The sequence below is a fragment of the Trachinotus anak genome, unplaced genomic scaffold (genome assembly GCF_046630095.1).
Source record: "Trachinotus anak isolate AG129_WGS33_773 ecotype Australia unplaced genomic scaffold, CSIRO_AGI_Tana_v1 ptg000009l, whole genome shotgun sequence".
Lineage (NCBI taxonomy): Eukaryota > Metazoa > Chordata > Actinopteri > Carangiformes > Carangidae > Trachinotus > Trachinotus anak.
The window spans coordinates 20,895,734-20,919,427 of record NW_027273860.1 but is presented as its reverse complement, the minus strand read 5'-3'; the positions used below and the strand labels follow the sequence as shown (position 1 = coordinate 20,919,427).

The window sequence follows — 23,694 nt, the reverse complement described above, 5'->3', positions numbered from 1 at the left end:
GAATGTTTTTCAGTCTTTTTCTCTGCTGTTACTTTACACAGTCTCTCAGTGCTCTAAGCCATATTTCTTAGAGACAGGTTTTGTGTTTCAAACTCCAAATCCTGCCAGAAAGCACTGTGTGGTGTATATGCTGTGTCAGCACCCGCACTATAAATCTGAAGTGACAATACTTCAGACCTTGGTAGCGCAAGTCTTGGTTGCTCCTGTAGATGAGAGAAAGGTTTAATTTATGCTTTGTCCTGATCCTCTGGGTTTCAGGAACATGGCAACTGAATTTGAAGGAATATGTGTAAGCAATATTTTTTCACTTGTAGCAGCGCTGTCCAGGCTGTGTTCACAACTAAGAAGACACTGAGCTATGACCAGGTTGTCAGGTTGGATGGCTCAAGCTACCAGAAACAAAACCAGGGTAATAACTAAACTAATAATGATAATACCTAAAACCTGATGATTTCACTGCTGGAATAGGTGAATCTGGATGTTGAGTCCATGGACATCCACATCACAGAACCACAGTTCCTCTCTCAGAGCTGGTATTAGTAGATGCTCCCTTTGTCTGACTATCTGCAGATATTGATGTTTCAGTCTAGGTTTTGTGTGTTTATGACCGGGGAAAGTGGACATTTTGGTTCACTGCATGAAGTCTCTCCACATATCTAATGTTTAATCAAATTTCCACTTTTGTGTCGCTGTGTTTGCCACCATTTTACACACACAAACACACAGCTCTGGTTTTCCTTAACTCTGTATTGTCGGGAGTGCGTTGGGATCTCTCTGCGCCCGCTCTCCGGGTGTGCCGGGAGGGGAAACGAACGCACTGGGCACCGCCCACCACAGAAGCTAGCTCTGCAGCTAACGTCAAAACAGCAGGGAGCTAACAGGATAACCAGGTAGGAGAAGCAGAGAGAAAACTGTGGTTTTCACTGTCAAGATGAATACAGACAGCTCTCATGAAATACTGCTAACTATCCTGACTGACGCGGTACCCGTGTTAAACTTTTCTTCGTATCATGTGACCGTTAGCTGGCACGAAGATAAGCTCGTCCAAGCTCGTCCAAGTGTGAGCGGAGACCGAGCAACTTCGCTCATCTGGCACTGATGAGCGTCCGTGAAGGCTCCGTAACATCATCTGTCTATTAACGCTGTTTAACTGCAGCTTGGTCCGTTAATTCAGACATCCGTTCACACACTGTAGTATTTATTTTCATTTGGCATGTTGAAAGTACAGGCTTCAGCTGACGCTAGCCGTGTTCGGGCCCATCCACTGAGCAGCTTCCATCCCGTCTTCATGGCTCCGCGGGTGCCCGCAGCAGCCTCACTCAAAGATCCGGTGGACTGTGTAAACAGGAGGCGCCAGGTGGGGAAACCGTGGGCCGCCTCAGCGATTCGTTGGATGTCATACTTGACGTATATTCTAAACGCTGACAACTTATATTCTTAAACATATTTAATAACCAGTGTTTTCATATGTGGTTCGCCGTGTTTGCTCGGTTCTCTTCGACGTCAGCGTGTAGACGTAGACATCGTTCAAACTCCGGCAACTTCTCTCTTGTAGCGTCTGCCCAGAGTGGAGACAGGGCGGGCCAAGTGTCACAAGTAACGGGGTTAAGTGACTCCTGCAGCATTGCACCACCCAGCAAAGTGCTTCGAGAGAAGATTCTTTCTGTACACTACCGTTCAAAAGTTTGGGGTCACTGAGAAATGCACTTATTTTTGAAATAAAAGCACTGTTTTTCAATGAAGAAATACACTCTATCCATTGTTAATGTGGTAAATGACTGTTCTAGCTGCAAACGTCTGGTTTTTAATACAATATCTACATAGGTGTATAGAGGCCCATTTCCAGCAACCATCACAGTGTTCTAATGGTACATTGTGTTTGCTAATTGCATTAGAAGGCTAATGGATGATTAGAAAACCCTTGTGCAATTATGTTAGCACAGCTGAAAACAGTTTTGCTGGTTAGAGAAGCTATAAAACTGACCTTCCTTTGAGCTAGTTGAGAATCTGGAGCATCACATTTGTGGGTTCGATTAAACTCTCAAAACGGCCAGAAAAAGAGAACTTTCATGTGAAACTCGACAGTCTATTCTTGTTCTTAGAAATGAAGGCTTTTACATGCGAGAAATTGCCAAGAAACTGAAGATTTCCTACAACGGTGTGTACTACTCCCTTCAGAGAACAGCAGAAACAGGCTCTAACCAGAGTAGAAAGAGAAGTGGGAGGCCCCGCTGCACAATTGAGCAAGAAGACAAGTACATTAGAGTCTCTAGTTTGAGAAATAGACGCCTCACATGTCCTCAACTGGCAGCTTCATTAAATAGTACCCGCAAAACGCCAGTGTCAAGGTCTACAGTGAAGAGGCGACTCCGGGATGCTGGCCTTCAGGGCAGAGTGGCAAAGAAAAAGTCATATCTGAGACTGGCCAATAAAAGGAAAAGATTAATACGGGCAAAAGAACACAGACATTGGACAGAGGAAGATTGGAAAGAAGTGTTATGGACAGACGAATCGAAGTTTGAGGTGTTTGGATCACACAGAAGAACATTTGTGAGACGCAGAACAACTGAAAAGATGCTGGAAGAGTGCCTGACGCCATCTGTCAAGCATGGTGGAGGTAACGTGATGGTCGGGTTGCTTTGGTGCTGGTAAAGTGGGAGATTTGTACAAGGTAAAAGGGATTTTGAATAAGGAAGGCTATCACTCCATTTTGCAACGCCATGCCATACCCTGTGGACAGCGCTTGATTGGAGCCAGTTTCCTCCAACAACAGGACAATGACCCAAAGCACACCTCCAAATTATGCAAGAACGATTTAGGGAAGAAGCAGGCAGCTGGTGTTCTATCTGTAATGGAGTGGCCAGCGCAGTCACCAGATCTCAACCCCATTGAGCTGTTGTGGGAGCAGCTTGACCGTATGGTACGCAAGAAGTGCCCATCAAGCCAATCCAACTTGTGGGAGGGGCTTCTGGAAGCGTGAAATTTCTCCAGATTACCTCAACAAATTAACAGCTAGAATGCCAAAGGTCTGCAATGCTGTAATTGCTGCAAATGGGGCATTCTTTGACGAAAGCAAAGTTTGAAGGAGAAAATTATTATTTCAAATAAAAATCATTATTTCTAACCTTGTCAATGTCTTGACTATATTTTCTATTCATTTTGCAACTCATTTGATAAATAAAAGTGTGAGTTTTCATGGAAAACACAACATTGTTTGGGTGACCCCAAACTTTTGAACGGTAGTGTATATGTATATATATATATATATATATGTGTGTGTATATGACAACCCCGTTTCCAAAAATAGTTGGAAACTCTCACGCACTTTCACATTGCAATACATACATTTTTGTCTTTCTCAGTATAGTGGATAATATTTCTTTGTGTACAGTCATTTGGGAGAAATATGATCAAAATGTTGCCAAACAGGAGAAGTCTTCATTCCTCTTGGAGGTCTTATACACACAGTCAAAAGTTGCTCCATAATTTGCCACCAAAGGTACAGACAGTAAACATAGACTGTAGGCTTCATACGTCATCAGTTACTTCATATGTCTAAAATGATACGTGGGTCGATTCGTACGTCACCGGAAAAGCTCAGCTATATTCTGCACACGCCTCAAAGCCTTGTCCTCTCAGGTCACATAACAACAGATCACTAATTACTAGGGCTGCACAATTAATCAAAATATTATCATAATCACAATGTGGCCAAGTGCAATATCCAAATCGCAGGAGGGAACATGTTTGTTTGGTACAAGCCCCAGCAAATAACACTTCATCATTTTTAGGTTTTTTCAGTGAAAGTGAGGAACAGAAATTACAATAACCACTGCAATTGTGATTCATATTCTAATTACAATATCTGTGAAAATAATTGCAATATGATCTTTTTTTGCATAATGTTCAGCCCTACTAATTAAAAATGTAATAAACAATGTAACTGTTTTAATTACTTTATCAGAGTAATGTAACTAAAAAAAAATTTAAATGATGATGATGGGATTTTTGTTGGGTCTTGTAGCAAACAAACATTCCCTCACGTCTAGAATATAGTTTGGAGGCCAGGGTATCTCTGTAGCACCACAACACTTATGGTGCTAACAGTCCACAACAATGATGTGACATATTTTAAGTTTATCAAAAAAAAAAATTGCAGCTCCTGTGATTTGGATATAGCCCTGGGCCATATTGCGATTTCGATTATATTTCAATTAACCCGAATATTAACTGTTCCCTCCAGGTTTTGCAAAGCTGTTTATTTGTGTTTATGTTTGTCAGTTTTTGTGTGTGAGTGTGTCCTCCAGGACTGTGATGGCAGCAAGTGGAAACCCAGATCCAAGTGTCACTGCCTGTGTGACCAAGGTGGCGCTGAGCATCTCCTGTGACAATCTGCTCGACATGGACACATTCTCAAAGTCTGACCCTCTGTGTGTGCTTCTCATGAACAGCTCTGGGCCCCACTGGTGTGAGGTAAGAGGGTGAAAAAGTTGCTCTTCTACACACGCATGCACACACATCTGTTCAATGAAACTTTGACTCAGTGAAGTAACAGGTACATGGAGTGCACACACCAGTGGACATGTACTGATTCTGTAACACTGTGCAGGGGATTTGGTTTTATTATGCACATAATACAGGATCCAGTACAGTGAGATTCAGGTTTGATCTGTTCACCCTAATGTAAATGACAACACCAGGCAACACTGCTGACCTCAAACACCAGAACTGTCCCCATCCTTTCACTATTTTTGAAGTATTCCCACCATTCAGAGACATTTGTGAAGCCAAATACCTCACTTGTTGCTGTCACCTTGGAAATGTCAGGACCTGCTGTGCGTTAAAAGAGTGTGTGACAGAGACCATGAATGAGAAAATCCTTGACTCTGTAATGTATCTGTGTTAGATTGGCCGGACAGAGAAAATCAAGAACTGCCTTAATCCCAGCTTCTCCAAGACGTTTGTCATTGACTACTACTTTGAGATGGTGCAGAAGCTGAAGTTTGAACTGTACGACATTGACAGTGACAACGGCAGTCTGCAAGATGCTGACTTCCTGGGAGAACTGGAATGCACTTTGGGACAGGTAACAGACCTCTCAGTCATTATACTCCTCATCTGTCTTTGTTTGTTTGTTTCTTTCTTTCTTTCTTTCTTTCTTTCTTTCTTTCTTTCTTTCTCTCTTTCTTAAAATTATAACTGGAAGTAGTGTTGGTTCTGTGGCATCTCTAGTGTTAAAGAGAAAAGATGAAGATGACTCTATGTGATTCAGAAAAGTGTTTTTCTGTTCAGATTGTGTCCTCACGGAAACTAACAAGACCACTTGTCATGAAGGACAAGGCGCCTGCAGGAAAAGGAACCATTACAGTGAGTTGCTTACTTTCAGACTGATGGGTATTTTGTTCATATGTTTCCCGGTGCATTTTGCACTTATTTGATATTTTTAACACAAAACTGTTTCTTGTTCTGTAGATATGTGCTGAAGAAAGAACCGACAACAGGGTGGTGGAATTAAACGTTGCAGCTAGAAAACTGGATAAAAAGGTATTGATCGCCACATTTGGATTATGTTTAGGAATTCATAAATATCGATACAGATGATTTTACTGGAGTTAAAATTTCAAAACTGTCACTGTGGTTTTTCACTATATAAACTACAGCATCATGTCAGAGATGATACCATGTGGAGACTGCAAGAACTGTGATTGGTCAGCTTGGTTTTCTTGTGTTTTATCCTACAAGTTTGTTGATAGTGAAGGCTACATTGAACAAAAAGGTACGTTGCTTTTCAGTAACGCACATTCCACCGCTGAGCTTCACATGAATTAAAGATTTTAGAGAGGTTGAAAGAGTTACCTGGATGTGACTCATCAGTGGATTAAAGAATGTAAACCCAGTCACTGTGGGGGATCTGATGAAAGCTGGATCATATATGATACATCCGTCTGGTGTTGCAGTGGTGTGATGAACTAAATGATTACCTCTGGCTGAGGTATCTTTTATATTCTACACATGCTAACATGTCACCTCATCACTAATAAACGTAGCAGTAAGTAATTTATCTGGTTCTTTGTGTTTTATTTTCATGTTTGTTTCCAGGATTTCTTTGGGAAGTCCGACCCGTTCCTGGAATTCTTCAAGCAGACAGAAACTGGATGGCAGCTGGCTCACAGGACAGAGGTACACACCATGCTGTCCCTCTAGTACCATCCCTCTATTACTCTATCACTCCAGCTCTGTTACTCTGTGACTCTGTTAGGCTACATCCACACTAATACCTTTTCATTTTAAAATGCATCACTTTTGCTATGTTTACACTAGGAATCGTGTTTTTTTGCTGCCAATACTGATACTGATCATCTATGAGTGAGTTTGGTATTGTGTATTGTTACAGCAGCTAGTTTGTGTGTTGTTACAGCAGGCAACAGTGTAACCTGATAAAAGGACCACAGAAAGTCATCCATATTCAGTCAACAACATGCTTTTACTGAGCAGTACCAAAAAAATCCCCAGGAACAAATCCTTCTTCCGACAAGAGAACCTGATTATTACACTATTGCACATTCAAACAAGACACACATGTTAAAAATTGCCCAATAATTGCATGGTTAATACTGTGCAGAGATAGAAGTGCTTATTTCATAGATTGCCCCACTTCCCTGCTCCTGTGGGGAGACCTGTGATCAAACTACCGCCCTCCCCATCTCCCACCACCTTCGAGAGAGAGAGAGGAGGCCTTCTCAGCAGCAGAAGCTGCACTAACTAGAAGGAGTTTGCAAGCACCCGTGCCGCCCCTGACAAGATGCCACTTATATCTAAATCAGTCTCACACACTTTGTAAAAGTTCTATGCGGCTGACGTATTGTTTCGGTGGTACACAGGGCTTCTCACAGCTGCAGACACTAGAGTATTGACCACAGGTGATCGGTTTTAATCTGATCGGTGACTAGAAGCATTAATTACGATATACCAATCAGGTATTTTGAATGAAAATCAGCCAATTGATCAGGGGAACCCTAGTTTAGACCCGGTGTCCATATTACTTCAGAGTTTTCAGGCCCCTAAAGTTGAGACATGGAGACGCAGCTGGCCCTGTTTTAGTTTGAAAACACTGGTGTTGTGTTCTACTCTAGATGGGTAGAAACAGAGACTTTTGGAAACTCTGACACAAACGCCCACTTTCACTTCATGAATCAATCATGTACCCTTCCCTGATTAGTCCTATCACGTGGCCTTTTTCCTGAGAAATACAATGACTCCCAATCTGTGTTTTCTGTCCACATGACCCCCTTACACTTGGTACTGTGGTACTCTCTTTAAATGAAAAGTATTAGTGTGGACATAGCTTAACTCTGACTCTGTGGCTCTGTGGCTCTGTGACTCTGTGGGCTTTATCTTACACCTGGCACAAAGTTGCTAGTTACACACAGATGCAGCTGTGCATGTAGGTCTTAGAATGAGATGTGGTCAGACGCGCTGTTAGTTTGAGGCAGCAGAAAGTGATTGACCAATGACAACCTAGTCTTAAGTCAGTGGCGCAGTATTTCACTGTTATTTTAAGGGGGCATTATCAAGAGAGTGACATGCACCTACATAGGCAGCTGCACAGCGTGTCTGTTCCACACAAGCTGCTTGTGCTGAAAATGTGCTTCATATGTTTGGATAAGTCAAGTGACTCTGTGGCTCTGTGGCTCTGTGACTGTGATTCTGTGACTCTGTGGCTCTGTGGCTCTGTGACTGTGATTCTGTGACTCTGTGGCTCTGTGGCTGTGATTCTGCGACTCTGTAGCTCTGTGATTCTGTGACTCTGTGACTCTGTGGCTCTGTGGCTCTGTGGCTCTGTGGCTCTGTGACTCTGTAGCTCTGTGACTCTGTAGCTCTGTGATTCTGTGACTCTGTGACTCTGTGGCTCTGTGGCTCTGTGGCTCTGTGACTCTGTAGCTCTGTGACTCTGTGGCTCTGTGACTCTGTAGCTCTGTGACTCTGTAGCTCTGTGACTCTGTGGCTCTGTGACTCTGTGACTGTGACTCTGTGGCTCTGTAGCTCTGTGACTCTGTGACTGTGATTCTGTGACTCTGTGGCTCTGTGGCTCTGTGACTGTGATTCTGTGACTCTGTGGCTCTGTGGCTGTGATTCTGTGACTCTGTAGCTCTGTGACTCTGTGACTGTGACTCTGTGGCTCTGTGACTCTGTGGCTCTGTGACTCTGTGACTCTGTGGCTCTGTGACTCTGTGACTCTGTGACTGTGGCTCTAGTACCCACTGACTCTGTGACTTTGTTACTCCTGGGGCTCATTTTCATAATTTGTCCAAGGTCCCACTGCTGATTAGTGGCAGCATTGCAACATGCTCATAGATGACATTTATCATGTCACAGTAGGAAAAGTGCAGTCATACATAATAAAATGAATGAGGGCTAAATTCCATTGCAGTGCATTACAGCGACTGCTCTGGTTTCAAAATCACTGCTGAGTTAGTGTGTATTGCATTATATTTACAGCTCAAACCTCCTGTAGTCTGAGACTGGCTTTAGTCTTTGACTCTGTGACTCTGGAGACACATTCTTACCTCAGGAATGATACGTAGTAGAAACTTAAGAATACTTACACCACAGGTACCACATATGAAGTAAATGATTCAGTTCTGTCCTGGAGATCAGGGTGGGTCACCAGAAAGTCCAGGTGCCCCTTGTTAATCTGTGGCTTTGTGCAGGTGGTGAAAAACAACCTGAACCCAACATGGAGACAATTTCGTGTCTCACTGCAGTCACTCTGTGGAGGTGACGTGGAGAAATCTATAAAGGTATACACACACACTCACACACACACACATGCACACACACATGCACACACACACATATTATTTTGATTATTGAGACAAGTATTTTCTGACTGATGGATTAAATTAAACTTGGGCTATAAAATCGCCCATCACAGTTTTCCTGAAGTCCAAGCTGACCAGCACTGCTACAGTGAATTATTGGCATTTTTGCTTGGAACCAATGAATTACTAAAATAGCTGCAGATTCATTTTCTGCAGGTCAATTAAGTGACTAATCGTTACAGTTCCATCTGGAAGATCTGTCAGGAGGTAAAAGTTTTTTACCTGGATGAAGATATTCGCACATCGAGATGTGTTGGAAAGTGTCACTTCAGTCTTGAAAAGAAGAATTCTCTGCACACTCTTCTTGCTTAGCATCACCATTTATTGATCATCCTGACGCTTTGGTCTCTCCAGACCTTCATCAGAAGGCAAAGACAATTAATTTCTGGTGGGAGTGTCCACCAAATCACTGACAGTGATTTGTGTACGCTCTGCTGTGATATATTCCACATGTGTATATTCAAGGAAGAGAAATAAATAAAATAAAGATTGACAGAAATTACTACCTATTGAAGTCATTCAAAGTATCTAGTCAAATGAACTATTGGTATCTTGAGTGTGCCATAGATAGATCTGCAAAGTCCCTAGATTTCCTAGCTCATGACATGCAATGAGATCTCATCATTCAGTCCTTCAGGGGCTAACGTTTGCAAATTGAGGGGGTAATCTCAGTATCATCTCAGAGACATCCTGGTACATGCAAATACAAAATCAGTGGAAAAAAGTACACAGGCCCAGTTAAAACCTCTTCCAAATGGATGTTACAAATGTACAGGATGCACACAATACAATAATATGATTACAGGTAAGTATTTTACTTATCCTCATGCTGGAAAAAGTTCTCTATCAAAGATGTCATCACGTGTTCTACTTTGCATGTAATCTACATGATCAGATGTCCCTGAGGGTTATCCTGTGTTGGAAAAATTGTTGTTCAACATTCACTGAAACAGAATAAATGAAGATAAAAGCTCTATAAGGAGAAATGATACAGATTACCCAATAGCAGTACAATACCATAAACACATGATGGGTGGAGCATTATCTAATTAAGCTTGTGGTTGTAAGAACTGTTTAAAATAGTTCTGATGAAGGTCTGGAGAGATCAAAAGGTTAGGATAATCAATAAATTGTAATGCTAAGCACAAACAGTGTGCAAGATATTCTTCTCAAGACAAAATGTATTACCTAAAATCATTACAAATGTCAACTTGATACAAATACAATGAAAATTTCAAAGTATAAATCAAATGTATTTTACAGGTTGTTTCACACATATGACATGTTTTGTTTTGGAATTGAAAATGGGAATCCTGTTTATGTTTTATTGATTGTGTATAAGGGTCCCATAATCTAAGGAAATGTGTGTAAGCATTAGTTTATGTATGTTGTTTTTTGTTTCCGTCCTCTAACCCTGTTAAAGCACACTTATCAGGAAGAGATGCTTTCCAGTCAACACTGCAAGTGAGTTTACTCTCAACACCTTGAGTGCTCTTCACATGAAGGATGCAGTGTCCGTGACAGGACAAAGTCCCAGATGCATCTGAATCTATCTTAAAGGAATTCACTCAATAATGAGGAGTTTGGCCCATTGATGAACTTAGCTGTTGGATGATGAGAAAGCAGTCAGTGGGGCACTGAAAAGACCTTAATGAACGTGTGAAGATAAGGGGATATAGGAATAATTCTCAAGATATGTAGCAAGATCTGTTTTTTTGTCAGTTAATAAATGTACACAGAATAATACAATACAACAAAAATGTATGGGCGGAGCACCAGAGCCAACAAACTACCAGGGATTCATTGATGACTCTAGTATCTATGGTATCAACTGCCTTCAGTAACAGCACTAATAAAACAATGTAATACATTACAGGTTAAAATCCTGCATCCAAAACCCTAGTTGATATACAAAAGTAAGAGTGGTGGTTCTGAAGAAAAACTGTTGCTGTGACTGATGTCTAATCCAATATGTGACTTATTATATTGTTCATGCTGATTCATCAATCTGTAACACTTTTGTCTCATAGTTGGTGGAGGTGGTGCTAGTCACAACTACAGTTAGAGAGTTAACTCCAGTGGTTCCCAACTTAGGGTTCATGCCCCTCCAAAGAGTCGCAGGATAAATCTGAGACGTGAGATGAAACTTTTCTACGTTTGCTTTTTTATGAAATATTGGATCATTTTTGGTCATCAAACAGTGAATTAAATGAACCCATCAGCAGAGTTTGAAGTCTTTATTTGGTAGAATCGCTCCTGCACGTCTGAAGTCGCAGACACTCCTTTTTGATAAAAGGTTGGGAACCATGTTTTAAAATCTTATATAATGCAGTGTGTTTTATGAATATCACATTTTTTTATCTAAAATCTGAATGTGAAAAGTAACTGTTAGGTACTGTATATCTGTTTAAATAAATGTAGTGAAGTAAAAAGCACATTTCCACAGCACAGCATTAAAATGTAAAACTTCGCTTTTTACCTGTGGTGAAGTACAGGTGGACTCCTGGACCCCATGACTTCAGTGTTGGGAGTGGTTACAACAAAGCATACTTACACCACACCGCACTGTTGGCTGTGGTGAGGTGGGCAAAACGCTGCTTCTCAGCCTGCTGTTAAGTTACTCTTTAACTACAGTACTTGAATAAATGTACTTAGTGACTTTCCACCACTGTCAACAAGTAAGTTGACCAATGGGCCAGTTTTCCAAAAGGTAGAGGTTTTCCATTAAGATGGATTGCTCCCAGTTATCCATGAGCTTTCTTAGCTGTTCGTCTCGTAGACTGACTGTAGCTTCACAGTGTGTCTCACGCTCCCTGCTGTGTCTAAACCTGTTTGTCTTCTCCCTGTTCTCTGAACACTGACACTGCAGTGTGCAGATTGTGATTAGGTACTCTGAGAGCCCTGCTCTACAGGAGGGGGTCGGGGCCTGTACTCCCTCTGTTTGCCATTTAGAAGGCTTGTGTGTGTTTCTCTGTTAGGTGTTTCAGTAGCAGGGTGTTGCCTCACATTTAAAGCCTCACCCCCATAGCATGCCTTGTCTAATCATTTTTTGCTCGTTTAAAATCTAAGAGGATGGACTCACTTTGTCTCGTTTGTCCCAACCTTCTGTGTTTCCCAGGTAGACTGTTACGACTACAACAGCAGCGGCTCCCACGACATCATCGGATCCTTTCAGACCACGCTCTGTGAGATACAGCAGGCATCACAGACGTATGCGGTGAGCTCTGTGTGGTTGTTGGTCAGCTCTGACATGTTAAGCATAAGCATAAAAAAATTGAACATGATGAAATACGAAAAAAAGTTCAAGTTTATTCTTGTAACAATCATATTATGAACCTTGATGGACATCTCTTCCTGACACGTGTGTGGTGTGTTTGTCATCCTCTCAGGCTGAGTTTGAATGCATCAACAGTAAGAAGAAACAGAAGAAGAAAGGATACAAAAACTCTGGTATTATCATGATAAAACAATGCAAGGTACTGTGGCTTTCTGCCCTTTTTTCTTTCTGAACTCACTGTTTTCTCAGTGTAGTGCATGAAGTCAGAAGATAAAGAGATGTTCAGATGTCTTCTGTAAAATTACCTGTATATCTAACAGAGGTATAAACTACTAGGCAAATTATTTCTTTTGATTAATTTTTTGAACAGTTGAGTAATTTCCATACATCAATATTTATTTGCAGATAGTGAAGGAGTACACGTTTCTAGACTACGTAATGGGTGGCTGCCAGATTAACTTCACTGTAAGTGTGAATCTCTTTTTGAAAATAATTGTGAAGGAAGAATCAAAACATTTGCCTCATTCTTGCATGTTAGGAATCCTTCATTTAAACTGTGGTAAGGATTTAATATGTTCAGGAAGTATTTACTGATGATGTTGTTAGAGCATCATTTGAACTGATTCTCTCTGTATTTGTCCCCCTGTCTTTGGCCAGATCGCTATTGACTTCACAGGCTCTAACGGGGATCCCAGGTACCCTATGTCCCTCCACTACATCAACCCTCAGGGCTATAATGAATACCTGGCAGCTATCTGGGCAGTGGGTAATGTCATCCAGGACTATGACAGGTAAATACAGCAGATTGTCTTCTATGAGGCATTATGATCCTTCACAAATCATTTCCACATAGCAGGTTGTTTTCCTTCCTGTAGAAAATCAGTCAGACTGATGTAAAATATCTAACCAAAAAAGAAAAAAAAAGTTTGAAAGAAAACATGTTCCAATAAAAACAAAGACTAACAGTGAATCTCAGTTTGTGTAAATCCCAACCTACCTACACTTTTTATTACATTTAGCTTTATAGTCCTTTCACAACTTACAGTTAGACTTTTAACCAAGAGCACAAAGTAGTGCAAACAAAAGTGCACAGTTACACACAACCTGGCAGAGCAATATGGATAAATAATATTACGGGTTGGGGTGGAGATGCACAACAGAATATATGCAGCAGGTCGATATATGCAGATTAGTGATACAGTTAGTGGTACAGTTTGAGGTTGGGGTGAGAGGAGTCTTTAGCAGTTAGCTCAACACCAGTGATGCACTGGACAGTTTTCACCACAGTGACTTCAGGTCAGGTTCGACCAAGGGCCTACACACACTAACTAGGAGAATTCCCTGCACATGAATTGGTATTTATGAATGCATTTGCATATTTCTGGTTTTGTGTGTACGTATAGTTTCTTTCAAGAATCTACACAGAGTTTCATGCATCTGGCCCCTGGACTTTGAGCAGTTGCCATATCAGGCTGTCAGGAAGTTGGTTAGTGTGCTCTCTGGTAGAGTGACAAAAGTTCACCAGGATCTGGGGGGGGCAGGTGAGCTGTCTTCAGTTTCGTCATGACCTGAATGGAGGTCTTGAGGGTCTGGAAGAAGTCCTCAGATGGACTGGGGGCTGTTCACAGCCTCTAGATTTCCTGAAGTCCACAATGAACTCCTTGGTCCTTTTGGTGTTGAGGGTCCAGTTGTTGTTCTCACACTGCTCTGTCAGATGCAGGACCCCTCCCAGTGGGCTGATGAGGAGGAGATTGGCTGCTGAGGAGACGGATCAGTAAATAAACCTGATTTTGCCCAGTGTGTGCACCTGTGCACTGTTGTATCTGTCAAGATTGATGTGACACTGTATCAGTGGGTTAACTCTGTGAAGTAGAGTCATGCAGCTCTCTCCATAAATATCCTGTCCTGTCTGAACAGAGCCACGAGGAACAGTCATGTAAAACTAATGTACAATGGCTTCAGTCTAATTCTTTGTATGTGGAAATGCACTTGGACTGTAACACCTGCTTTGTTTCCTTTGCACAGTGACAAGATGTTCCCTGCTTTTGGTTTTGGAGCTCAGATCCCTCCCAGATGGCAGGTGATGGTTTACTTCAGTTTCAACATACTTTGATTTTTTATAGGCCTTTGTCCATGTGACAATTAAACTCTCTAAAACAAGACCAGGCTCATCTTCCATTAGCAGAACTCAGCTCATCTCAGATTAGTTGATATCTGATCTATATTAATAATTATTTGTATTTGCAGGTCAGCCATGAGTTTCCCATCAACTTCAATCCATCAGATCCATTTTGTGCAGGTAGGAATAGACTAAAGCTAATGTGAAGCCACTCTGTGTATTTAATGGGGCAGATCAGGACATGTGCTTTATGACATTTAGCAAAAGTTCGAGGTGAGTCACAGCTGAAGTTTGAACAGTTGCTGTGATGCACTCATGCTGTTCCTGGGTTTGTTTGGCAGAGTGGCCTGGTTTCATTTGTTGAGAGATGATAATTTCCAGATGTGTGGTTCTATTCACCCCTGTGTGTGTGTGTGTGTATGTGTGTGTCTGTGTGTGTGTGTTCTGTTTTAGGTATAGAAGGTGTGGTGCACGCCTATCAGCAGTGTCTGCCCCAGGTGAAGCTTTACGGCCCCACAAACTTCGCTCCAATCATCAACCATGTAGCTCACTTTGGCAGGCAGGCCATGCAGCAGGAAAGTGCCTCTGTGAGTTCCAGTTTAACTGTGGCTGTTGTGTGTAGGGATGTCACGATACCACAGTTTTGGTAGTTGGTACAAAGACCATTGAAATTCCACGATTCTTGATACCAAATTCGATGCCACAGCAAAAAAAAACAAAACAGAAAACAACAGAGGTTGCTGCACAAACACACACACACACACAAACACACACACATACACACACACACACACACACACACACACACACACACACACACCTCCATATGGTCAGTGTGCAAGCAGTAGTTTAAACACACTAAGGTGACAGACCCATGTCGTAAAAAAACAAGCTAACGTTAGCCTTTGTGAACGTGATGTGTGGAGCGTTGCTACAACAGATCTCAGCTGTCACAGTTCACAAACACTAAGAAACATTTCAGGGCATAAACATGTTGACGACATGTTGTTCATATAAAGTTAACTGAAACTCTCTCAGCCTGAACTCTGTGCAGATCTGATGTCTGTCTCTGAGCTGCTGTTTCCTCCTGTGGCTCTGTTTACATTCTGGCCTCTGGTTGTCTCCAACTTGTCCCTGATGATCCAAGTCAAATCCTAAATATCCCCATACACCGGTCATAGTGTCTTTTCTTTCCTACAAGTTGCTGTGGACCTGCACTTGCTGCTGTCATTCCACATGTTGTTATTGTGTACTGCACCTGACTCGGACTCTTGTAGTGTTATTCTACTGCTCTCGTCAGTCTGGGAGGAATCACATCTCCAGTACCTGCAACATCTATGTTATCTTCAGTACTTACAGCACCGCAGAGAAACAAGTACCGTCACATTTTCAGAACTTTGGCATCAAGTTGGTACCAACCTGCTGGTTCTCGTGACATCCCTGGTTATGTGTAAAGGTCTGTTATTGTAGTTGTGGCAGAGGCAACTTACCAGGACCAACATAATCTCAACCAGTTCACAGGGGATGAAAATAACTTCTTTGTGTTGTTTCCCAGCAATACTTTGTCCTGCTCATCATCACTGATGGAGTGATCACAGACATGGATGAGACCCGTCAGGCCATCGTCAACGCCTCTCGTCTGCCGATGTCTATCATCATAGTTGGGGTTGGGGGGGCAGACTTTAGTGCCATGGAGTTCCTGGATGGAGACGATGGAATTCTACGCTCTGCTTCAGGAGAGGCCGCCATGAGGGACATTGTGCAGTTTGTGCCATTCAGGCAGTTCCAAAATGTAAGATGAATCATAATCGGAGTCTCTAACAGCATGCACCAGGAGCATCTTTAAAATCTGAAATGATGTCCCCACATCTTATTTCAGGCAGGCACTGCAGCCCTTGCCCAGAGCGTACTGGCAGAGTTGCCTGACCAAGTGGCCTCCTTCTTCAATTTATTTGACCTGAAGCCCCCCAGCGAACCCAGTCCTTCCTAGAAATGTAGGAGTTACCCCGACCCACTCTCCAACCCCAATCTCCTCCCTCTTCCCTGCATTTGATCCACAGCTGCATGAATTTAAATAGAGACATAATGATGCCCCTGAAATACTTGAGGGATTTTACATCCTGTCTTCATGGTTTACATTATGCAGTCATGTGGGTCTGCAGGTCTGTCAGAGTGAGGCTGTCAGTGTGTGAACATACTGCTGAAAACACTATCTCAACTCACTGTTAACAGGCAGCGTGTCCTGGACTACTTCCTGGCAGGGAGCAGTAACTCCCTGGAGTCTCCACTGTTTGTCTGCCATGTGATGCCCCATAAAACAGCCATTTGTTGCTTTTACACTTATGTTTTTGCATCGCTCAAACATAGGAGACTTAATGTTAAGCTGTGACCTTTAAAACAAGTAGATGGTAGCTGGACAGAGCTGGGTTAACTGATTCCCTGTGCCCAGCCTGAGAGGTGAGCCAGACTGTAGCCACAGTAACAATCCTCTTATGTAACTCTCTACCAGAAAGTAAAAAAAAAATCCCCAAATGTCAAACAGTTGCTTTAATGCTTAAAGAAGAGAATTAAATTATACGCTTGATCAGATATTTGGCAGTGCTGGTGCCATTTTTAAAATGACTGGCAACATGACAAGTTGTGAAGCAGTATTGCCACTGTCAGTGTTCACTCCATTTAGTTTAGCATATTGTCATCTGGTGATAGACTCTAAAATACTAATCAAAATTAAATATTCATCAATGTCATGAAATACTCACCTGTGCTGCCTCATGTTTGGTTGCCCTGCAGCTTGCTGTCTAAATCTACACACAGTGTTTGTCACACTCGCCTTCTTTTTCTGTCTCTGTCCCGTCTCTTTAGAGTCCTCAGGAGATGCTTGCTCGGAGTGTCTTGGCAGAAGTCCCAGGTCAGGTGGCGAGCTTCTTCAATACCATGAGTTTGAGGCCGCCCCACAGCGACACACCTCCCTGACCTCTCAGCATCAGCACCCCCCAACCTCCCCAGTGATGTGTCCTGAGGATCAACTTATCTCTTCAATGTAATGCCTTCAAAGGTCCAGTCAGATATTATCCAGATTATTGGAGGCGAGTCCAATTGTGTATTTCGAGGTGCATATCTTCTAATTTTATTACTCATAATTCACACTCCATGGTCATACGAGCATGCAACATCCAGTCTGTTGGTGATGTTATGGTTTGTAAAAGTGAAGAATCGATAGTATAAATCCATAGTTGGTAGTCATAGTACACAGATGTTGTCAAACATTTCCTAACATTTAATAAGGTGCATGTAACATGTAAATGCATGTAAATTATTATCACACATGACTTAATGTGACTCAAGTGCCAGAATTGTTAAGAGTTAATCATGTCTAATTGTATCACTTTGCCTAAGGAGCCAGTTGAAACAAGTGCGACTTGACTCAAGGTCTTTGGTTTCTATAGAAAAACTGTGGCAGCTAATAACAGCCATGTGATTAGTCTGTCAGAACCTCTACATGAAAAGGCTGGAGTACTGTTAATATTTCCTCCACTGTCTTCATTTCACAGTGAACACTTGTTAGGTGGTCTTCACACTTTCTTGTGATCCTGCGAGATGTAGCATCACTTTCCACTGAAATCATGAACCTTGGTCAAAGTTATGGCTTTAACAAACAGACTTTACTAATTCAGGTCGACCTCACTGATGTTTACATATGAGAAGTTCACAGATTAACAGGTGTTAAAATGAATACCTTTTGTAGATTTTGCACTACAAAGTGATTACATAGTGTCCTTGCTACTGTTTGGTACTTCTGTCGCTTTTTTAAATTCACTTCCACATTTGGTTTTGATGTACTTAGTGCCTCCATATGAATGTTAAACAGGGAGAATCCCTGGGAGTGATTCATTACATCAGTGGAGAGTTTCATTTAGTACAATTCACGCTTTTACGCTGATTAACATTACAAATTCAATCTGTCTAAAGAGGAGGTGAAACTTCTAACTTCCCTGACTGTTATGAAAATGACCCAGTACATCTCATTAAGTGTACAATAATACACTTGTATGTTAAGTATGTTAAGTTGTTAGCACTGATCAATGTGCTGTTGCCTTATGTAATATACTTTGTCATGGACTTTGATTTTAATCAATATTTTATGTAACAAAAAAACACAAAAACTAACTTAAGCCACACAACAGCCATTTTCTACTTAAACTTTTTTTTTAATGAGAATTAACAATTATTGCTTTTTTGTCTGCACTATCTCCTTTATGTCATAACATTAAAGACAGATTTTCACCATAGATTTACAGCCAATTCTGTGTATTCTTGAAATGTGTATCATAAACAGATAGATAGATAGATAGATAGATAGATAGATAGATAGATAGATAGATAAACAAACTGCTACGCTAAGAGGAATCAGCATTGGAGGTATTGTAAAATGGGTGACCATGGGTGTGAGTTTTTCTGAATTTGAATGATCTGTTGGTAAATTGATCCAGAGGCTTATGGATATATCTGTTCTATCTTTCCAGTTCAATAGTGTTTTTTATTTTGACTATGGTAATGATATCAATAGAAATGGTTTGTGCTGGGAGGGTATGTGTAATGTAGAAAGGTCACCAAGTAATGCAATGACAGGGCAGATAGGTATGCTGAGGCCCAGTATCTCATGACCTCTGACCAGAGGTTTTGGATGAGTGGACAGAGCCAGAGGGTGTGAAAGTAAGCGTCTATTGAGGTTGAGCAGTGGAAACGTCTGTTACTTTGGCTGAAGCCCATGTGCTGGGCTTCAGCTGCTTATCAGAGGATGGTGAGAGGTTGTGATGGAGAATTTAATTTGTTTTCTACCAGGCAGTTAGTGTGGTGTTAATGGTATTGTTTTTCTAGCAGGTGTGAGTTTTTATGGATTTATCTATAAATGGAAGGTATTTGATGTTCAGTTCTTGCCTTAATTTCTAGCCATAGTGAGTTGATGTTATTTGTCCAGTGGCAGATGTAAAACTGATGTGAAAGGAACTATAGAGGGAAATTTGGGGCCCCAAGGCTCCCTTATATTTTTATTTTTTGGAGAGTGGATTGTTTAAGTCATGTTTTTTTTTTATTTTTCCAGTAGAATTTGGTGACTGCACTATTGAGAGAGGAGAACCACCCTGAAGATGGGGTGACGAGTCATGGAGAAGAGCTGGTTTATTTTTGGAAGGATGTTAATTTTAACTGTTGAGATTTGGCAAATAAGAGATAATGGTAATCATTTCCAATTTTCCAAGATGTCTTTATTTCTTGCAGTGGGGATGTAAAGGTAAGATGGAATAATTCATTCGAGTTTGAAGAGATGTGAATTCCAAGGTATTTTATAGATTTTACGTTCGTTTGAAAATGGGGTCCCCGGCCTTTGTATCCCGTTGTTTTATAGGCAGTATCTTGGATTTTGTCCGATTGATGGAGTAGCCAGACCCCTGACTGTAATTGTTTATCAGATTATGGACTGAATGAACTCACTGTATTTGTATAATTTGTATCTATGTATGTATTTATGTATACTGATATATGCATGGATGTTTCTGTGTATAAGCACATTTTAGTGTGTTTTCTGTTTTTATGTAGAGCCCTTTAAACTTCTTTAGTAATGGTGAAAATGTGCTATGCAATTATATTTGAATTCTACTGGGCACAGTTTATAGACTATATTCTTCAGTAGAATTAACACCGATATTAATACTAATTATTGTTAGCCTATTATTATTATTCAACACAGGTATCATCAAGGGAATTTATAGTAGGCCTACTGTTCGTACTGATGTTAATAGTATCTTAATAATATATTGTACACTTTGTTTTCAAACAATATTAAATTCGTTAAAGCAAAGATAGGGTAATATATATACACAATACATACTGTCCAGAGCATGGATGTATTATAATACATCCATGGTCCAGAGTCTCTGGTTAAAGTAGCTTCAGTGCGGACATGACATCATACGTCTTCCTGCGAGTACTTTCAAAATACAGTGACCAAACTGAAGCAAGCTAAAAGATGGTAAAGATAAGATAATGCCTTTTTTTGTCTCAAGATTTATTTTAAAACAAAAGTCACTGTTTATAAACTGTGGTGCAGTTGAACGATGTGACCACCGGGTAAAGTGTACACCTATCCAACAGACCTCTTCAAAATAAAACTTTCAAAATAATCCAAGACCCAGCTGGTACATCAACAACCACCGACTCCACCTGGCATCGACAGGTGGGGGCTTGGAGCGCAGGCTGTGGACTTCAGGCGGGGGTGTGAGTTTGAGACCGGCGCTCTGTAGCAGGCGTTACGGTGGGCGGACTTTGGCAGAGCTCAGACCGCAGATCTCCGGGGCTGGCTCGGCGACGCGACTCTTCCCAGCGGACATCATTATCATCTTTAACAACACATTTTCTTCCCGTGAGTCCTGTTCAGTGCCTCACAGCTGATGATCACCTAATTATCTTGTCGGAAGTTGACGTGGTAAACCAGCTAGCTGTCCATGTACTAGCACTCAGGCTACTAGCCCCGTTAGCCTGCTAACGTTAACGTTAGCCCGCTAACGTTAACGTTAGCCCGTTCGCTCTACACCGACTGGGCTTCATTAAAGCTGATTGTGTCATATTTTCCATGAGGTTCAGTCTCTGGTTCACTGGGCTGCTTTAGAGAGAGGCGCCACAGTCGTGTGCGGTTGTATGAAGCTAAACTTCGCTGCATGGTTGTGGCGTAACGTTAACGCCCAGTCGTGTGTGACTGCTGTTGGTAGCTGAGTGTGCTGTAGTGCTGATGGCAGGGTGTGTAATGTCACTGCGCTGAGCTCTCCCTTCAAGGTAAGAGAAAACCCTTTAAAATGCTACTTTTTAATAGTGTATGACAATAAGAGGAGGCTAATAACAACGGTAAAAAGGACAGGGTGTTCACGAAGCACTTTCCGTACAGGAGAGGAAGCTCAAAGTGCTTTACAATAAAAATAAGAATGAAGCAGCACAACAAAACCCGTAGACGTTAAAATACATAAATAAAAATAAAAACAGAAGAAGAAAGTGGGAATACTGAAATAGTTAAAAGCCAAATTAAATAAACAGGCTTTCAGCCGTCTTTGAAATGGGAGGGTATCCCACAGTTTTGTGGATATGTTCAGCTTTAAGGGCAAACAGATGTTTGACAGCGCTCCCTGCCTGTCTGTGTTGTTCCTCCAGCTTGTTGCCAGTCAGACATGGCTGCCCAGTGTGTAACCAAGGTGGAGCTGACTGTGTCCTGTGACAATCTCCTGGACAAAGACATCGGCTCCAAGTCCGACCCTCTGTGTGTCCTGTTGATGAGCAGCTCTGAGTCTCAGTGGTATGAGGTCAGTAGGGTGGTGGATCTGGATTTGTAAATATCAGAGAGTTAGTATTAGTGAACTGGTGTAAACCTGCTATAATCTGGGTGATGTGAGTGTGTCTGAATGTTAGACACACTGTAGTCGGGTGAGTGAAGAACCCTAACCTTAATCCAGCTCTGAGAAACAGATAATGTGGTATATTCGAAATCATACATTTTCCTAGGTGTAGTAGTTATTGCAAGAGAAAATCTCAGAGCAGTTTGAATCATTAACCCCCAGATGGAGAAATTGTTGCCGCAGTCACATAATTTCCTGTTTCATCAGTGAGTGCATGTGTGTTAATAAATACAACTTTTGACACCTTCAAGTTGACAGAAATGCTTCCTCTCAGACCCCGTCATAAAGCAATCCAATCTTTCCTAATAGGTGGAACGCACAGAGAAAGTCCAGAATTGCCTCAACCCAAAGTTTGCCAAAAAGTTTGTCATCGACTACTACTTTGAAATAGTGCAGAAACTGAAGTTTGGGATTTATGACATTGACAACAAGACTGTTGACCTGAGTGATGACGACTTCCTGGGGGAACTGGAGTGCACCTTGGGCCAGGTAAAGTCTCTCCTCTCTTCTTCTGGAAGGACGCCACTCAATGTTCACAGTTCATGTCATAAAAGGCCTTCTGTTAGCGTCTAAAGATTTCAGTTCCTTACTTTTTAAATTTCACAGAACGAGTTTTTACTTTTTTTTTTCCACAGTTTCTGTCAGTGTAAAGAATAAACTGACATCTCAGTCTAATCAGTCCGATAGGGGCAACAGCAGTAGTGTGGTGTAATGAAGATGCCAGTGTTTCACCATGTCAGAGATGGAGCATCGTCATCCCTGATAAACAGTTGCTGTGTCGACTCTCTCAGTGTAATTTGACCTCAGATGTTCATTCTGCCTGCTTGTTTTGTTATGTAATTTGCCCTGTGGCCCTCTGTTGTACTCATTCTGCTGTGTCTGCTGCAGCTCCCTCTTCTTTATCCTTTCTTTTTTTTTTTATATGTTCTAAGGTTGTGTCTAGTAAAAAATTGACGCGACCACTCGTCTTGAAGAACAAGTCGCCTGCAGGAAAAGGGACCATCACAGTGAGTGGCATAGAGAGCTAGAGAGACATGTCGTGATATTGTTTGATTGTATTTATTTTTGCTCTTTTATTTATTTCCCTGTTCTCTACTCTGCTCTAGATCAGTGCAGAAGAAATAAAAGATAACAGGGTGGTGAATTTTGAGGTGCAAGCGAGGAAACTAGATAACAAGGTATGGGTGAATCTTTTTAAACTCTTAAATGCTGTTGATCATTTTTTTAGACATTCAGGTGCATTTTACCTATTTGTGTGTTTCATTCCTTTATTCATTTTCAGGATTTCTTTGGGAAGTCGGACCCTTACCTGGAATTCTACAAGGCGACGGGGACCGGATGGCAGCTGGCTCACAGGACAGAGGTGAGCACCCAATGACAGGGTTAGGCTTAGGGTTACGGTTGCTTGATATGATGTTGATATTGTGAATGAGGAAGCAGAGAAATCCCGTTTGTGTGTGGGACTGAGTTAGAGAAACCTGCGGGTTTTATTTTCTATGATGTCAGAAATTATTATTATTATAAATCTGGGCCCATATTCACAAAGCATCTCCAGGCTGAAAGTAGCTCCTAACCTGCTGATTTAGGAGAAACTCCTGAAAATAATGGTCAGTCCTAACTTTAGGACTCCTCATTTTTCACAAAGCCACGTAGCGCTAAAGTAGCACCTAAATCTTAGAGATATCCCAGCCATCTGTCAGCTGTGCTCTGTAGACCCCACATCATAGGACAATTCATACATTTTTTCTGTTGAGTGAATTGAATGCAGGGCGGCACAGTGGTACACTGGATAGCACTGTCGCCTCACAGCAAGAAGGTTCTGAGGTTGAACCCTAGGCCTGGGGCCTTTCTGTATGGAGTTTGTATGTTCTCCCTGTGTCTGCGTGGGTTCCCTCCAGGTTCTCCAGGTTCCTCCCATAGGTGTGAATATGAGCATGAATGGTTGTTTGTCTCTATGGGTCAGCACTTTGATAAACT

At 41.7% G+C, this 23,694-nt stretch overlaps 1 protein-coding gene across 8 annotated transcripts in view; it reads left to right on the top strand.

The window, feature by feature from the left end:
* The first annotated feature begins 735 nt into the window (after positions 1 to 735).
* Positions 736 to 23,694, top strand: part of LOC139625596 (copine-3-like) — a 32,809-nt gene continuing 9,850 nt past the window's right edge. The window contains exons 1-17 of one of the 8 annotated variants that reach the window (XM_071485720.1): positions 736 to 890; positions 4,282 to 4,473; positions 4,907 to 5,086; positions 5,293 to 5,367; positions 5,473 to 5,544; positions 6,100 to 6,180; positions 8,712 to 8,801; positions 12,001 to 12,099; positions 12,272 to 12,358; positions 12,565 to 12,624; positions 12,817 to 12,950; positions 14,185 to 14,239; positions 14,407 to 14,458; positions 14,732 to 14,865; positions 15,834 to 16,070; positions 16,158 to 16,272; positions 17,141 to 18,569. In XM_071485720.1, the coding sequence (XP_071341821.1) occupies positions 4,315 to 4,473; positions 4,907 to 5,086; positions 5,293 to 5,367; positions 5,473 to 5,544; positions 6,100 to 6,180; positions 8,712 to 8,801; positions 12,001 to 12,099; positions 12,272 to 12,358; positions 12,565 to 12,624; positions 12,817 to 12,950; positions 14,185 to 14,239; positions 14,407 to 14,458; positions 14,732 to 14,865; positions 15,834 to 16,070; positions 16,158 to 16,268 (1,626 nt within the window). In that variant the 5' untranslated portion in view covers positions 736 to 890; positions 4,282 to 4,314 and the 3' untranslated portion in view covers positions 16,269 to 16,272; positions 17,141 to 18,569. Of the gene's footprint in view, positions 891 to 920; positions 1,358 to 4,281; positions 4,474 to 4,906; positions 5,087 to 5,292; positions 5,368 to 5,472; positions 5,545 to 6,099; positions 6,181 to 8,711; positions 8,802 to 12,000; positions 12,100 to 12,271; positions 12,359 to 12,564; positions 12,625 to 12,816; positions 12,951 to 14,184; positions 14,240 to 14,406; positions 14,459 to 14,731; positions 14,866 to 15,833; positions 16,071 to 16,157; positions 16,273 to 17,140; positions 21,107 to 21,475; positions 21,625 to 22,026; positions 22,207 to 22,649; positions 22,725 to 22,823; positions 22,896 to 22,999; positions 23,081 to 23,694 lie in introns of those variants that run through there. The other 7 variants (XM_071485718.1, XM_071485721.1, XM_071485719.1 and 4 more) reach the window with 7 other exon arrangements.